This window comes from Nyctereutes procyonoides, unplaced genomic scaffold (genome assembly GCF_905146905.1).
Source record: "Nyctereutes procyonoides isolate TBG_1078 unplaced genomic scaffold, NYPRO_anot_genome, whole genome shotgun sequence".
NCBI classification, from domain to species: Eukaryota; Metazoa; Chordata; class Mammalia; order Carnivora; family Canidae; genus Nyctereutes; species Nyctereutes procyonoides.
Window position 1 is genome coordinate 36,502,462 of NW_026575046.1, and position 18,581 is coordinate 36,521,042.

General features: G+C 39.8%; 1 protein-coding gene across 4 annotated transcripts in view; it reads right to left on the reverse strand.

Annotated features, from left to right (window-relative positions):
• Positions 1–18,581, reverse strand: part of EBF1 (EBF transcription factor 1) — a 385,879-nt gene that overhangs the window by 132,095 nt on the left and 235,203 nt on the right. For all 4 annotated transcript variants that reach the window (XM_055325553.1, XM_055325552.1, XM_055325551.1 and 1 more), the window contains exon 7: positions 7,671–7,752. In XM_055325553.1, coding sequence (XP_055181528.1) covers positions 7,671–7,752 — 82 coding nt within the window. The remainder of the gene's footprint in view (positions 1–7,670; positions 7,753–18,581) is intronic.

An 18,581-nucleotide genomic window follows, 5' to 3' on the forward strand; every position in this document is an offset into this window, starting at 1 on the left:
AATTTATTTCCTCTAAGTGCAGAGCCACCACTCATCAAATCGTGTTCATAAGGATTCCTTCTCAGTGATGCATATTTTCTGCCAAGGCCCAGCATAAGGCGCATGCCAAGATACATATTTGCCCAATAAGCCGTAATGGTTTAATATATCAGGTTGAAAATCCACCATTTGTATTTACCATGTTATGTGAATTAATCCTGTATTCTGAAACTATCATTAGAGCTGCTTTCAGTATAATTAATCAGCGTGGTGCATCTTGAAATTATTCTGTATGAAGAGAGTGATTGCAGCTCGGGCCCCCTAGCATTCTGTTGGTAAAGAATTTAATTGCAAGATGTGCTGTTTGTCAAAACAATATAAAACAGGGGGTGGGGGACTGTGGGAGAGAAATAAAAAGGATACAAATATTTCTTTCTTTATTTAAGTGCCTTTAAAAGCAGACTGAAACTGCAGAGGTAGGGCATGTGTTTTAAGAATCCTCTAATCACACCCTATAATATATTGATTCAGAGCCTCTGTGGGCTTTTGAATAAATAACAAGGATTTCCCAAAATTTATAGGATTCACCAAAAACCAAGAGCAGAGAGTTGCCTTTTACTGTCATTTCCCATGCCAGCATTTTTAAAAGAACACACTTTTGGTGGGAATTTGGGATGATAAACTGGTGGTTTCTCCTCATATTTTCTATCCCCTGCTCCATATGACTAGTAAGTGAAAGAGGATTGTTTGTCTCCTCCAATAAACATGAGATAAGCATGAATTTGGAGCCTGCTGTTCTCTCCGCTCAGAAAATTCTTCTGGCTGTTCTCAGGATAGTTTATTCTTATCCTGTAGCTCTGAGCTTACATATCACGTCCTCAGAAGTTTTCCCTGGTCACTCACTTTAAATCAGGTTCCTATCCCCCATCCCACATCTCTCTCGTATTATTAATATTTCTTATAGAAATAATGAAAAATGGTTTAATAATTTGTAATTAACAATTTGAAAACATTATAGCAACTGATGGTGCTAGTTACCCACACATCCATTTTCTCTCCTTCTCAGGCTGTACAAGTAGACATTGGCAAGTCGCTCTGTGGTTCTATAAGGCCATGTGACAGATGTCTATATGGCCATATGACCGATTTGACAAGGGTCATTTCTGAGGTTTTTAAGAAGTCCATGAGCCCCCTCCATGTACTCTTTACCCTTCAGTTGGATGGACAGAGACAACAAAGTTTTAGGGGATAGGAGAGACAGATACACAAAACAAAAAGAATGAGGTGCCTGGGTTGAGCGCCTGCCTTCAGCTCAGGTCATGATCCCAGGGTCCTGAGATCAAGTCCCACATCAGCCTCCCCTTGAGGAGTCTACTTCTCCCCCTGTCTGTGTCTCTACTGCTCTCTGTATCATAAATAAATAAATAAATAAATAAATAAATAAATAAATAAATAAAATGTTTTTTTTAAAAAAGAGCCCTGATCCCTCAAATCACTTTATGTACAAGATCCATTCACTGACCAGGAACACCTGCCTTGTATCATCATGTGAACAAGAAATAACCTGTTGTGAGTGAGCCATTATATTCTTTGCTCTATTTATTAGAGCAGCCAGTATTATCCTAACAAATAGACCCCAACTAGAATATAAGCTTCATTACGACAAACACCCTCTTTCTTGTTCACGATATACTCACCACCTACCACATCAATAAATACTACTGAGTACATGCATGCATGAAGGAAGGAATATATCTTAAATTTATATTCATCTATAGTCATATATCTAACACTTATATGTGAATATGGATTTGTAGCCTTTTGAAAAATTTTGTCGAAGGGATAAGATGAATTTGGAGATTTATACCTTACTTCCCAGTCCCCAGGTACTCCGGCATCTACTGTGATGACAGCTTGTACCCACTTCCTGTTCCTTCCCTCATCATCCTCATTCTGCCAGCCCCAACAAGGAAAGCTATTGATAAGGATTTAAATCTTCACCTGGAATTGTCTAGCTCCTGTCAGTTAAAAATCAGACCCATGACATGGTTTTAATACAGTCCTTTGACATTAGCATCTTTTTAGTGTCAAGATGAAGAAACAGGCTCATTTAGTCACAGTGAATTTCTCCCTGTCATGAGCTGTTTCCATCTTACCTTACCCCCACTTTCTCCTCTCCCCCCCACTTCCTCACACCCACCAGAACTGAATGAAGCCTGTATCCACTGTTGTATTTGAGCAAGTTTGTTGCCCTAGCCACAGCCTGGGGATTTCAAAAGAAAACATCCATTGTAAATTAAGAAGAAGGAGGGGGGAAAAAAGATTGTACCAGATTTTCTACAAGGTTTATTCCATAAAGCCTTAAAGTATGGACACAGCCGAGTTCTGCAGAAAGTGATTAATTTCTTGAAAACGCTAAGGTCACACTAATTGACATGACCTGTGTAATTAAGTAGTCTCTGTTTACACACCAGAAGCTCAGCCACTGTGAGGCTGAGTTTGCTTGACAGAATGTCTTTACATGTCAAGAGATCAACAACCTTTCTTATGTCCTCCTCAGTCACCTACACAGGCCCCTGATTGCTGTTCAGAGGAGACACGCTCTGGTGTGGCTGTATGAAGATCAGGCTGGCCTGGTGAGCATACAAAATGAGATGAGAGAAAAGCAGCAGCCACTATTGTTGGAGAGAGCCCACTTAATAGTCAGGAGAGCACATTTTCGATCAGATGTCTCTAGGTCTTAGGTTTTCAGTATAACTGGGAAAAGCCACATTGAGATGTCAAGGGTAGGCCAGAGTTTTCTCATGCCAAAGAGACACTTTCTCATTCCTCCTTAAAGGCAATAGCAACATAAAACCTACTTCTTAATGGTGTACTATGAGAGAAATGAGGAAAATTCTGTCTTCTTCACAGGCAACCTTCAACCAATGTCTCTATGATGCATCTCTGTCAGTCAGGGTAGCTGCAGGGAAAATTAATTTTCCCCCTCTTAGGCAAGTCCTAAGATTTGGGAACTTCAGTATGGTTTCTTCACAGAGTACTCTGAAACATCAGGGGCCATTTTCCTCATGCTCCATCATGGGTCTTTCTTGCTCTGGAGAAGTGGCCCAAACCACCATAAGTTAAGTAAAGCTGAAGCCATCTTCTGAGTAATAGCTTCTCTTTCTAAGGTTCATACAAGTAGAAACTGGCCAGCGCTGTAGCTCTGTTCAGAAACAATGCTCATGTTCTTCTCCTTCCATACAACTCCACTCTCTGCCTGATGAACTTTGATGGCATTTCAGTATTCATGCAGATGGTAGCTTTAGGCTTGTTATAGGGCAAACACCTCTCATTGGCTTTCCTGAAGGGCCAGCATATGTTCATGGGTAGCCACTATGGCTCTCAGCTGTTGAGAGACCTCCTTATTTTCTCTGCACTAAGTGTCTCCATACAGATTCTGAACAGCTTCTTTACTGTTCCACATTAGACAACACCTGAGTCAGACCACTGGGTTGAATTACCGCCTCTTCACTACCTAGTAGATGTGTGACTTTGAGCAAACTTTCCTTCACTCCTCTAAGCCTCAGTTCCTCATGTGTAAAATTACATTTTACAAATATAATATTTGCATGTTCCTAGCAGGGACATTGTGAAGACAAAATGATAGCTCGTGTAAAATACTTAGAATGATACCTCTCATATAATAAGTACCTAATAAATGCTAGTTTTATCATTACCATCATCGTGGCCAATGTCCATAGATGTATATCAAGGTACACATATGAGCATGTGTATTTATACAGACATATATGGAACACACTGAATGTAGACACAGATATAAACAGTCATCTCCCCAGTGTTTAATGTAACTAGGAATAAACCAAGACAGGGAACATAGGAAGAAAAGTCAGCTTGTGGTGGAGGCATAAAAAAAGAAAAAAAGAGAAAAGAAAAAAAAGAAAAGAAAAGAGAAAAGAAAGGAAAAGAAAAGAAAATAAAGAAAAGAAAAAAAAGAAAAGAAAAAAGAAAAGAAGAAAAGAAAAGAAAGAAAAGAAAAGAAAGAAAGAAAAGAAGAAAAGAAAAAGAAAAGAAAAAAAAGAAAAGAAAAGAAAAGAAAAAAAAGAAGAAAAGAAAAAAAAGAAAAGAAAAGAAAAGAAAAGAAAAGAAAAGAAAAGAAAAGAAAAGAAAAGAAGGGATCCCTGGGTGGCACAGCGATTTGGCGCCTGCCTTTGGCCCAGGGCGCGATCCTGGAGATCCGGGATCGAGTCCCACGTCGGGCTCACGGTGCATGGAGCCTGCTTCTCCCTCTGCCTGTCTGTCTGTCTCTCTCTCTCTCTCTCTCTCTCTCTCTCTCTCTGTGACTATCATAAATAAAAATTAAAAAAAAAAAGAAAAGAAGAAAAGATGATGACAATGGATGTTGGGCTCACTGAGATGAAGTTCCTGGAAGTCTCTGACAGGCAGCTCAGCTAGGTCTGGATCTGGATGTCAGGTCTTAGGGAACCTGACTCAAGAGATCTGAGTGCTCAAATAGTATTTAAAATGCTGAGGATGGAAAAGATATTCAAGAGAGCTCTACAAAGTGAGAAGAGATCTGGATCTCAAAAGAAAACTTAGGGAACGGCAACATATACAGGAGAGCAAATGAACAGCATCCCTTCGAGAAGGCTGAGAATGAGTGAATGTTTTTGTGGAATCCAAGATGGTTTCAAGAAGCATGAAATGATGCAGAGAACCATAGGAGGAAATCTTCATGAAAGAAACAAGATTGAGGGAAAAAAATAGGTTCAGTAGGGATATTTGGGGTGTTATTTTAACTCTATTGAAGTAATTTGTCCATTCTCTAATTGCATAAACAACCACATGCCTACATGCATAAGACCATGTGCTAATTGTGGAAAATTATAATTAACGAAACGTGTAAACATACTTAGATACAAAACAAAATGCATCGGTGTTCATTCTACCATAAGGTTCCTCTAACCTCTCCCAGGAAGCGATGAGTGGGTGATGGGGACAAAGCGGGTTAAATCTGAGACCCAGTAAGGAATTTGTCTCTGATTGTGGAAAGAGCTCTTCCTCAACTCAAAAATTAACTCTATAGTGGCCAAGGTTGCTGCTTCTATTTAGAGAAATCTACCTACGTTAGACTCACAGGAAAAAGCATATGTATTTGAAGGACAGTATGTACTTTGTGTCAGGTAGTTCTCATGCCTAATAAAAAAGAGCATTCTTTGGGATTGTAGCACTGTCACCAGGAAGAGTTTGTCAGATGTCATTAGGTATAAGATCGGACCAATGACTCTCTAGAGAGGCAATTTTGCATCTTCACTCCAATCAGGAAATACCGACAAATGTCTGGAGACATTTGGAGTTGTCATGACTAGGCTAGGGGCTGGGGAGTTTCTCTACTGGCCTCTATGGGTATAGGCCAGTGACAAACTGTAAATGTCCTGCAGTGAGTAGGACAAATCTATGCACCTACATAAGTGTGACAAAGGATTATCTAGTCTAAAATGTCAGTTGTAAAAAAATAAAAATAAAAATAAATAAAAAAATAAAATGTCAGTTGTGCTTAGGTTGAGAAACCCTGTACTGAAATAATGACCCAGTTTTAGTTTATCACAAGTACTTTCTCCAAAAGCTTTTATATTTTATTGTTTGCAAATTAATTATGTATACAAAATGTTATCATTCGTATGTTGCAAAATAAGCAGAATCATAATTTTTACTCCATTTTAGAATTGAGGAAATTGAGGCTTTCCAGAAACTCAATTCATGCCCCCTTGTCTCAGTAGCCCTTCTGCTAAACACAGAATGACTATTTTATCTACAAAAATAAAGCTTTCTAGATACTATCAAAAATAATGGACTGAGTTGGTTTTTCATCTCATATAAGAGCTACATTCCTATAATTTAAAGATCTCAGACATTTCACTATCCAGGTCCTTTGAAGAAAACAGGGCCCCAGAAGTCTTATATAAATACTCTTTTAGGTTCCCAATGTCACCAAAGTCAATCTCTAACTCTGCTGCCCTGAGAAGCACAGCAAAGTTGATCCTGATATTCATAAGGCATGACACATGTCTATTAGACACGTTTATTAGACATTAATTGGCTCGTGCCTGGATATGCCTTGTTCCTAACCCAAGCTTGGTCAGGAGATACATATGGTTCATCTTAAGGCCAAAGCAAGCTGCAAAACAGTTTATAATGAAAGCCAACCTCATGTTGCACGACACTGAGCAACACATACTTAGTGGCATCAGATGTGTTGTTTATCAGCAAAGCTAACTCCAACTCAACACACACACACAAAAAAAATCATGTGTGGGAACAAGAGAACCCAAGTCTTCCAACTTGGTTGGAAGTCGGCAGCTTGACAGGAGAATCATTTCCCAGGGAACTAGGATACAGGGATTCTCTTTACTCATCTCTGTCAGGACAAAAGATGGTGAAGCCAAAATGATTTTACAAAAATACTTCAGGATCTTGAAAGACATTGTCTTCTTTCTACTGAATTTGTCCTTATTGAGACCAATAAGTCTCATCTTTCAAAAAAATATCATCTTGGAGACAAAGAGATCCTGACATCTAAAAATCGATGCTCAGAATCATCGCATCACTTTCTCCCATCAGAGGATGTGCAGCTAAAATTTTTCAAGATTCTCTCAGAGATCACACATTTCAATCTACACTTAAAGCTGACTATACCTAAGAGTATACTTTAAACACCACACTGTTTTCACTGAAAGGCCATATGGGTGAAAAAAATATATATATATATGTCATTACTCTGATAGGAAAACGAACGTTGATCATACAAATGAGTTAGCCATAAAATGAGATGGAAAGCAACACAAGTCTAGAACCTTGCTCCTCAAAGTGTGGTCCATGGCACCTGCATCACTGGGGAGCTTGTTAAAAATGGAGAGTTTCAGGTCCCCTTGAGACCTCAATTAGCAGTTTAACAAGATCCCCAAGGAGTTCTTGACACCTTCAAATTTGAGAAGCACCAGCATCTAGAACTTAGCAACCTTTCCTAAAACTCAACTACCATTTTGTGTCTTTGAAATTAACACTTCGCTTTCACATCTTTTGCCATCAGTAATGTATAATTATATGAGGCAAACATAACCCTTGTGCTTTGAATGGTGGCAGATCTGACTGCTGTTTGAGGACTTTCACACATGCTGTACAAGGATGTTGCTGACACAGAACTAAGTGTCATCCACATTACTCTAGATGTGCCCTGCTGTACCAGGGGTCTGTTTTTTTATAGACAATTACTGCTGACAATTTCCAAAATTGGAAGGGGAGAACAGAGAGAAAGGAAGAAGAGGACATAATCCTAAAACAGAACAAAGCTCTTATTTAACAGTTTCCTACTTGTAATACTTTCAAAAAATCCATCATTTCTATGAACTTCACTTAACGTGCAACGGTTTAAGCCTGCGAGTCCATTCAGGAAGCCACACTAGGCTCAAAGGACAAAACTGCCTCAACCAGTGACCACAAGTGCTTCAGTTGCAGCTCTTCCCTAATAAAAACAACTCCTAGAGTGCAGATACCCGGGGGACCAGGAGCCTCACCTGCTCATCACCTCTGGGGAAATAAATAGACTCTGTATCTTCTTCTGCCTAAGACTTTTTTACCCTCTTCTGATATTCATGCATTATTGAGATTTAAGAAAGAGAAGACAAACCCACCTGGAATCTCCGCATGTCACGTGGGTTTCCTGCATTCTTTAGGCAATTTTGGTTACATTTGAGGAAAAATTTCAAGAAGAACCTGTGAAGAAACAAATTATCACAGTTAATATTTCAGTCCTGAAACAGAAAGGAAGAAAAAGGTAGTAAGTTGCATTTGGGTTGTACATTCTATTCTCCAAGTATTTTCTGAAATATTTAGGATGGTGTTAGAGCCAGTATTTTGTTTAAAGCTTTAGCCTTTGTTTTGCATCCAAGCTGGACTTTCTCTATGAAGGAAACACCTTCAGTAAAGCAAATAGATCTCACAAAAGAATTAAGCCCCCAAGGAAGTATTTTTACTCAGACAGAGGGAAGGTCTTCACCATAATTTAAGATAGATTCCAATTGGGTATAATTGCCTGAGAATTACTCACGGTTCCCAACAACATGTAATTTAAGCCCTGTAAATTCACAGACGATGAACCAGCAAAATGCACGCTGGATGAATATAAGGAGATGGTAAACACTTTTATTTTAGCATCTCCAAATAAAATACCTTAATTAGCAGTACCCACAAGAAGCATATAAGATTCACATACTGACTAAAGTCCTTTGAGTTCTCAAAGATTTCCTGTATGTTTTTCTTACAGAGCCTATCTGTGATTGAATAAGAACCTCACCACCACCTTGATCCCTGAATTGGTTCTAGAGTGCGATCCATGAGTTTTGGTGAGCAAAAGTCCCAATTTGCCAGGAACAATCCCAGTTTACACTGTGTTGTAAGTATTAATAGTACCCACTTTAACTCTCAAAGTGTCCTGTCACGGATGATAAATTAGATGGTCACCTTATAACTTTCTGAGTTATTTCTTTTAAAAAAATATTTTTTTTATTTATTTTGAGAGAGAGTTCATGAATGCACAAGCCAGGGGGAGGCGCAGAGGAGGGAGAGTCTCAAGCAGACTCTTTGCTGAGCACAGAGCCACACATGGGGCTCAATCTCACGACCCTGAGACCATGACATGAGCTGAAACCAAGAGATGGATGCTTGACCATCTGAGCCACCCAGGCACCCCCTGAATTATTTCTTAGGTTGTAGTTGTTAAAGTCTATACCAGGAGGACAGCAGCTATCAAAAGAGTGCTATTAGGACATTTATGTTGACAATCTACATGTTCTCCCTTGGCCCATGTTTGAAGAAAGAAGCATTTTAAAAGCCATCCTAAGTTCTCCATTCTCTTTTACTTTTAGGCTGATGGATGTCAGGCACAAATATTTTCCAAAAACACCAGAATGCATTAAAATGCCAGTCAGTTAAATTCTTGTAGGGATTTCTTTTCTTCACCTTTCTCCCACTTCAAGTCTATGCTAGAGTATAAAATTCCCACCTTGATACACATAACTTGTGAAGAACTATCACACCACGATGCCTCAGTTTAGCTCTGAGCACAAAGTCTATTAAGGAAATAACACAGGGGTCTTCAGAAACAAGAACACAGAACAGAGTGGCACTGAACTGAACCAGTTTCCGAATAATGAACTGAGAGAGGTCCCAAAAGAATCTCTCTCCTCTCTGTCCCTCAGGAGAATATGGTGTAGGAGTAGCTCTTTGAAGAGCAACAATAACTTTTTCAACTGAAAGAACATGTTAAAATGTCAACATCTTCCTGAAATGACTCTTTCAACATCATGCACCGTTCAACCACCCATCAATAAAAGCAGGCCTCTGAATAATCATCTGTTCCTACTTCCAGTTTCTCTTCACAGAGCCCAAAGTTTATCAGCCTTTCGTACAAGATAAATGACTTGTGGAACATCACTGAAGGCCAAATTTGTAAAAATGGAATCTGGCTCTGGCACCCCTTCCCTAGTACGAAGAATGGCACTGTCATTCCCTGGGGCCATCAATTGGTCCTGACTCCTGTCCCTTTTCCATAGGAAGACTTGGGAAGGGATGGAGACTTGAGGGAGGAGTCACAACCCCAAGTGCCTCCACACTGTCCTTTCCTCTGAGCTCTCAGAAGGCCAGCGCTGAGTGGCTGGCTATGTGATAGCAAGAGGCTTTCAGAAGCTAAGGTGGTGAAACTCAAGGATAGTGAGGCAGCCATCTTCTTGGGTTCAGGTCAAAGACATCTGAAATGTGAGAACTGGCTGCTTCTTTCAGGCACAGCTCCTTGGAAGGGCATTTTTAAAAGCCACGCCAAGACCCATGAGAGGACTGAATGCCACTAAGTGACAGTGACAACCAGTGTGGTGGTGTGGAGGAAAAGCCATAGCCTTTAGAAGTACCCAGAATGGGGTTCATATCCCAACTCTGACAGGTACTGCTTGTATGTTTTTGGATACATAGCTCAACTTTTCTGCACCGCACTTCCCTTATCTGTAAACTGGGTATAGTGACAGTCCCTTCTTTGTAAGACAGTTGTAAACATGAGTTGCGAGAACGCCTGGCACCTGGTAAGCATGGCAATGGTGGCAGGAGTAATAATGGTTTCCATGTATTACATACTAAGAACTTCAAATACATTTTCCCCATTTAATCCCCCTAAATAATCTCTGCTATTAATGCCATTTTATGGATGGAGAAACTGAGGTTCAGAGAAGTTAAAAAAACTTGCCCAATGATTAGTAACTCTGAGTCCAGAACTCAAATTTGGCCAGAGCTTGTACTCTTTTAACGATTATGCTACAGTAATTTCAGTAATAATAGAAGTAGTACAATACGGATATTAGTACTACCTGTACCATCAGTAGTCAGTCACTACACCACAATGGCATTCACACTAGTAAGTGTAAATAAGAGTAACTTTACAAATAAGAATAATTATTAGCATTATTATTTCCATACCAGTAGCAGAAGTACTGTGGAGGGACACATCATTGCCATTCCTCTCCAGTGTCCCCCACCCCTGGTTCCCCAGGGTTGATAATACTGCCACGGGGGTGTGTCTAAGACATTTGAGCCCAGACCCGACAGCCAGATTCAGGCTGTGTTAGAAGGAGCTGTCAGCACACCCTCTGGCATCTTCAAGTCAGACAACTGCTAGCCACCATGAGGGGAGCCATCTGGTGCCAAAATGGATTTTGAAAGACAAGCAAACAGGACGCTAGCTCTGCCAGATAGAAACAGAATCAAGGGAGCAGGGGATCTTCTGCCTTAACGATGAGCAGGGGCGAGGTGCCTGTCACCAGCCCATCGTTAGCACAAAAGCTATGCTGGGCACACACCGGATCCCTGTTACCCTAAGCTGCCCTGTCACTTGGCCTGTTGGCAGAATGTCCTGCCCGCCCTCTCGACAGTGGATTGCTTGCTGAAATTGAAGGCTTGACCATCTGTCGCAGGGAAGAGACGGCATCAACGGGTGCCTGGGGCCTCACACAAGCCCTTATGTGGCAAAGACGCTCTGAAGGGCCCGTTCTTTTGGGGAAAGCCAGCCTTACCCCAGGGGGAGCCTCAGGAATTCTTTCAAAGTTTCCCCTAAGTAGATGCCAAATGCCTGACCCTGTCGGATCACACTTCCTTAAAGGAACTGAGAGGAGTTAGAAGTAGGAGTTAAAAATATCCCCACTGAGAGACAGAGTTAGACGTGGCACACACATTTTGGGGATGATTTATCGGGCTGTTTTTAAGGCATTTGTAAACCAGGGACGCATGCATGTCTGCTGGCCTATGGAGAGGATCTCGGATTCTGAGGGGGTTTCTAACAAAGCAGAGGTTATTGTAACTCAAAACCTCACTTTTGTCTCATGAATTGCCACATTTTGTGTGGCGGGTGTGTTTGATAAAGTGTTGTCAGGAGAAAGAGTGTGGCAGCCTTATCCCAACCGTGGGAAACAGACTGGAGGCAGGACAAAGCCCCTATTGACCCTGTAGAGTTCCAAGGAGTTGCAGAAACTCCAGGAAATAGCCCAACCAGAACCAAACTACAGTCTTTTTTGGGGAATGGAAGAGGTGAGGCAAGAAACCCAACACGCTTCTGTTAACCTTCAGTATGAATAATATCATGTTATGTTCATACAGTGTGTTTTATGATTCAAAGCACTTATATCTCCAGTATCTCACTAAATGCTCACAGAAGTCCTATAAATTAGGCATGCCAGGAATTATCAACCTATTTAAAGAAAAGTAAGACTCAACAAAATTAAGATATTTATCTACAGTCAAAACTAAACCCATACTCTGTATTAGTCAAAGGACTCCTTATAAGTTTTTTTTCCCATGAATCACAGGACTTTATAAATGACCTAAACTATCACTTAGGATAACTTTTTCATTATGCATATGAGAAAATTGAGAGATCAGGAGACATGATAACAGCCACAGAGTTACAATAGTTATGATAGTTAGGCCTACAATCTACATGTCCTGATTTTTAGTTGTATGATTTTTTTCAAGACAATGTTAGGTTTCCAAAAGCCAACCCAATAAGTGCTCAACACTTGAGCTATTGAACTTTTTAGTCAGCCACCTCAATTAGGAAAGTGACAGTCATAAAACTAAAAGTGACATTCTATTAAAAGTTGTGTCTGGGTTCATCAATCAGACTAATGTAGGACATTAGCCCATCATTGAACATTAACTGAACCGAACACATACATTTGCAGAACAAAATTGTTTATTCAATGGTTTACCCTTATCACATTTTCCCCACTGATACATAGTCAGTACATTGAGTCTCCTTCCTTTTTTTTTTGAGTCTCCTTCCATTTGACTAGCACAGTGCTGGATACCAAAGATACTTCTAGGCTCCCCCAAAAGGAAAATTCATTGATTTAGCCAACAGAACCTGATCCATCTATCCAAGGACATAAAATAACAACAAATAAAAATCATCTCTGTATTCTCAGCACATAACACAGGATTCAGAACCCAGTGGGTTTTCAGTAAATCTGTTCGACTAAACAGAATCCAGGACTTCCAAGGAGTAGAAAGAGAATGTTCTACAATAAAGACAGCAGTAGAGAATACTGGACAAGAGCTTGGATTGGAGATAAAATAATCCTGGGTAAACTTCTGCAGTTCCCTGAACCTTAGCGGCCTTATTAAAAAACATGGGCATAACAGTATTTCTCCCCAGCACCACTATGTGGCATTCATCATAATCTTAACTCTACTGTTTAATTAATTGTGTGACTTTAGACAAATCACATAATTTTTCTGTGCCTCAAATTTCTCATCTGTAAAGTGGGAGAAATACTTTAGAGGGTCACTGATAATTAAATAACATATGTGAACTGTTTAAATAGTACCCAGCATAGAAAAAGGAATAATTATTTTCATCATCATTTATTTCTGGCAATTGCTCCCTACCCAGCACTAAGCATGTTCAGATTTTCAGATATAAAAAGTATTCTCTCTTGGAATGTTAAGGTTAAGAAAAAGAGCAAAGACCTATGTAACTGACAAGAACTGTAGGTTTCATTGAATGACCTACAAAAAGAAAAAAGAAGAAACCAGGAGAGACAATAATGACTAGAGCAGCTTTACCCAAAGGCCAAACAAGACACAGAAAGAAGAGAGGTACCAGCTTAAACCATAGAGGACTCCAGCGAGTCAGAACTGAAGGGCACACGTGGTAAAACCAACCAGTAGGCAACAGCTTGTACATCATTAAATATTATGCAAAGCATTGTAATAGATCTAGGGTGAGCAGGTTGAGTTTTTACCTCCACCACCCAAATTCTGAAAAAAAAAGAAACCACGTTTGGATGTTTTTGCTGCTTTCATAACGTCTAGGCTAGAAAAGAAAAACATCAAGGCACACCTAAACCAGGACATAAAACCCCCATTTGCAGTCTTAAGGCTCCCCAAAAGTTCCTCTGACTTATGCCCACAGATGGTTATGTGGCAGATGATCCTTTCCAAAGATATTCAGGACACGGAGACTCACTCAGCCCCAACACAGGAAACAGCTGTGTGGAAATACTGTGGGGTCCCTTCTGTGTGAAGTTCAAGTTGCTCCCACACACACTAACTGGAGGGTAGAGAGGGAAATGCCTCATGAATCAAAGGGCCTTTTTGGAGTCCTCTCCATAGACTGCCCCATCATCTTTGCTTTGACAACGCTGTACAGAACCGCCTGCCCTCATGACCAAATCCACTGCCCAGATATAACCAAGAAAGGCTTTCCAGGAGTACCAGCATTCTCCCAAATTGAAAATATTTAACCAGAAAGCAGCTATCCCTACCCAGACCTCTCAAGCTGCCAGAGGCTTTTTCAGAAAAACCATCACTACCCCATGGTCACCCTCCACAGAGAGGTAAACAAGAGTCCCATGGTCACGGCCATGAAAAATAGATCTCCCTTGAAAACAGGGTAGCTGTTTCTTTCAAAACAGCTAGAAAGAAAAAACTCTATTTTCAATGTCAACATTTTGGGTTCCTCATACACAGAAGAAGTTGTAGAGTACAGTTCATCCATGTGAAAATATGATACCCATAAGTCTGCCAAAATCCCAAGGATGCCACAAGGGCAGGCTGAGGAGGCCAAACCTTTGTAAGGGCAAAGGGTTCTCACCACCAGGCTGACCTCCTTTCCTTTTCTGATGTTAAACTGCACTATTGGGAGAGCATCTGCCTTGACTCAAACCACTGCAGTTCTGTTTGAAAGGCAAGGAAGGAGGAAAGAGAGAAATAAGATCAGGAAGGGGACTCTTTGCATATGAAGCAAATTCTCTTCTCTCTCCCCACCATGGAAGGTGGAATTGTCCCAAGTTGTGGCACTATCTTGGGGATCCCAGGGGGAGAGCATGTGGCTGCCCGTATTACGGGCCACTGACTTCAAGGAGTTTACTTTTTCTCCTGGCCAAGATCCCTCAGACCTTGGGCATTTCTGGAAAGTGTTCTCAGTCTGCAGGGATGAGCATGATCAACTTGTTAAGCATTTGTTACCTCAGACTTTGGCCTTGATGGAAGGACATAATTAGTGGCAAGAATTTACAAAAAAAAAAAAAAAAAAGGTGTTGGGATAAAATAGCAGCAGACGAAAGAATTTAAAAATAGCTTTTTAAAAAAGGATGCACTACAAATGAGTCTCCTCATGCTAGATGTCAAATCTGAAAGCTAGGAAAAAGCATCAGGATAGTGAAAAGGGAAAGAGGGGGACATATAACCATTGGCCAGCAGGGAAAGAATAAATTGCAATTCTTTAGAAATGACACAGGGAAGAGAAGTCAGAGCAAGGGTGCTGCCGCTTAATACCTACTGCTGCAAGGTTTGAATGGAAATTAAGTGAGAAAGTCTGACACGTCCAAGGAGTTGTAAGCTTATGTGTTGTAGAGAAGGTGTTCGTCTTCAGGGATACTCTTTCACAAAGATTACTCAAGTGCCGAGTGTTTCTTGCCAAAAATGCATTCAGGTACAAACACTGGCCCTTGGCAGACATTTGAAGTCATCCTAAGAGACTGTTTTGCAGCAGGAATGAAGGCAGAGAACAAACTCAAGTGTATGTTTGTCCTTCTCAGGGCTGGGGACAAACTAAGGATATACTCGTCTTAAGCCGTTTTCATTACAAGGAGCATGATGGGCAAGGAATCACCCAGCACAGAACTACTGCAGACCAAGGGACAGGATTTGAAATAGGCATCAGGTATTGGGATCCTGGGTCACTAGTACAAGGCTGGAAAAGAGGCAAATGCAAGCAGTAATGTTGCTTTAATAACAATGACGCACTCCAACAAGCCAAGCATAAAAAGTGAGATAGGAGGAGTCTCACTCAATGCCTCAAATTAGTAGTTATTATAGCAAACACATGAATAAACACTGTGGAGTCCCTGTTCTTAGTGCTTTACATGTATTAATTCACAACAACCCTATGAAGTACTAACTCTATTCTCATCTCAACGATACTGAGATACTGAGATATAGTACTTAGGTAATTTGCCCAAGATTTCCTATCTAGCAAGTGGTAGAGCTTGGATTTAAACATACACAGTTTGGCTTCAAAGTCCACATCCATTAAACTACAGTCCTTTGTATTTATACATATTATATTATAGCAGTACAGATCATTGACCATATCTGACTATACTTAGTATCACTTTCAGATTCATTCAAAATGAGAAAAAAAAAGTCAGCATAAAAATGTCTGGTATTGTCACTAGAATATTCCCAATTACAAATTTTAATGTGTTTCAATTTTGCCCATGACCACTTTCGCCTATTTCAAATGCATTTTAACTATAATGAAGGCCCAGTCAGTGAGTGGGTCTGGTAATAGAGCCAAACCGAATTTGGAGAATGATGGCTAAAGCAAAACCAATATAATCTGGGTCTCTTGGGAGAAGTCAATGAACATCATTTCAAGGGTTTATTTATATATTATGTAGATAGCAGTCCCATAAGTCACTATCTTTGAGTGACTTTTTCACACATAGAAAGCCACAGGTTGAAAATCAAAGGCTTTTGATACCCCACTGTTTAACACCTACGTGTTTAAGATTTTAAAGCAGACTCATTTAGAATCTGATGTTAGAATTTCACTTTTCCTCCTAGGTACTCAAAAGGTTTCGATATTAATGTCCCCCGTGGAGGTGATAGATGTCAGAGAGAGATCAAAAAGTTTAAATTCATAGTAACGGAAGCATGTGGGTTTTTTTCTGGATGCTCAACTCTTTCTTCAAGATGTTATAAAGTATGAACATTCAGTGTCATTCATTTAGTCAACCAACAGATTTCCCTCCAGAGCTTAATATGTACCAATTCTTCCCCTTTAATACCAGTTGTATTGAGATCACAATTACTTTGGTTCGAGTTTTCCTCCAGAAGAAAGATAAGACAGAGGAAAGCATTTAAAATCAAACTTCCAGGAAAACTTTTGGACTCTGAGGATGACAGAGTATTCGAGCATTTTCCAAGGTTGAATACCCATGAATCAGGGAATCTTTCAAAGTCCCTATAGGTGTTAAGATTCTACGTTTCCAGACACATTGGCCTCCTCTCGCCTCCCAGCATTCTTTGCTTCAATCACATTGAGTTACATCCTGTCCCCTGAACATAAAGTTTCTTTCCTGCTTTCACCATAGGCTGCCTTCCTGGGTCTAAAATGCCTTCCCTGCTTCCACACCATCTGAGTTTCCCATAATTCTACTTACCCTTCCAGATGCAGTGTACATGCCCTGAGCCCATGAAACCTTCCCAAATACCCCAGCTAGAATTAACCACTTTTCCTCTCCACTCTATTACAGCTCCTGTCACAATTGGTCTTCACATCTTGTACTCCAGTTAGTTAAGTAATCACATGACTCTCCATGACACTACAGACACTTTTAGAGTCCCATTCTGTTCCTCATAGACCTAGTATGGCTGCATATAGAAACAGAAAATGAATGTCTGATTTAAATTGACTATAAATATGAATGGCAGTAACTTTGAATCATGGCACAAAGATTCTTTCTTTCCTCTTTCTATTTTTTCCTATATTTTCTGAATTTTCTATAAATTGGATTACTTTAAGAAAAAGAATCAACCTTATTGTTGTAAAAATTCAAGTAAGTATCATTCAGCATAGAACCTAGGAAATGTTGCCCCCATACTGTGATGGATAAATTAAGAACTAAAAATGATGAGTGTCTTCACCAAAGTCTTTATGCTCTAGATTTGCCAGTTAATTCAAATGAGAATAGTTAAGAGCCATCCATCTCACACTTTGTAAAATGTAGATCATTTATTAGTTTCACGTATGCATAATTCATAAAAGACTATCAACGGGGCAGACTCCACACTATTGATGTCCTCAACTTCCTACTTTAAAAAAATCTTGACATCAAAATATTATCTCTAAGTTAAACTTTCCATTGTTCTTAAAGCATTTAAGCATAACCCAGAGGGACAAAAGGACATGTAACTAATAATATGAAATGGATCTCCTCTCTCTAAAATTCTACATACCCTTCTGATGACTTTGTTGAAATACAGTGATTAAGCTCTTTATGGTTTGCTATTTCTTGGTTCAGCCTACTTCCTTAAGTCATCCATTTATTCATTCAGTCCATCTTTCATCCAGTAAGTATTTACTAAGCACCTACTATGGACTAAGCACAAGCATAGAGACAACTTTTTCCCTGCCCTTATGGAAGCTCACCAAAATATACTTTCTGGATCACTGGCATCGGAATTATCAGGGAATTTGCCCTGGTTAGGAGGTAAGGTACTCAAATAATTTTTAGGGACATTGAACCTTGAGAATCAATATCCAATTTATATTTTAAAAATCAACAGTAATGTCAATACCATGTAATAAACACAATGATGGTGTTATGCATCAGAAATACTTAACTGCAGAGAAAGGATAAACATCGAATTGTGTGTCATGGAAATTGAACACAAAAACTTATGTCAAATCACCTCTGAGTAAAAAGAAAAATTAAATTTCTTCACCCATTCTACTTTATCTCCAGCACAAGCCACAGAAAAGAAAGGAGCTTCTGGTTGCCAGAGTAAGCTGATATTTGAAAACTTTTTGCTTCAAAGAAAAGAAACAAGCTCACTTTTCTACCAGAAAGATAAAAAATAAAAGAAAAAAGCCATCAGCTAAAAATCTGTGTCCCAAAAGAAAAAGTATAGTCTTGCTAAAGATGAAAATTGTTTTTGAAACCTGCTGAAATCATCAGCACCCTTTCAAAAATCCACTTCATTTGTCTGTTCACTTTTCTGGACACACCTTCCCTGATCCCAATCTCAGCACCATCATGCACTGCCTCCCATCCTCTGGGCTCACACACCATTGGGGATAATAAATTTAATTTGAGCAATGGCTTTCATGGAAAAAAAAATTACTGCATTCCAACAAGTCACACAAGCTGAGTTCAGACAAAAACAAGTGACTCCTTAATTTGGATTTAAAGCTCAGGATCAGTCTCCAAATAAAAATGACCAGTGAGCATTATGCCCACAGAGCACTGACAATAATCTCATGAGCTCCAAATTAT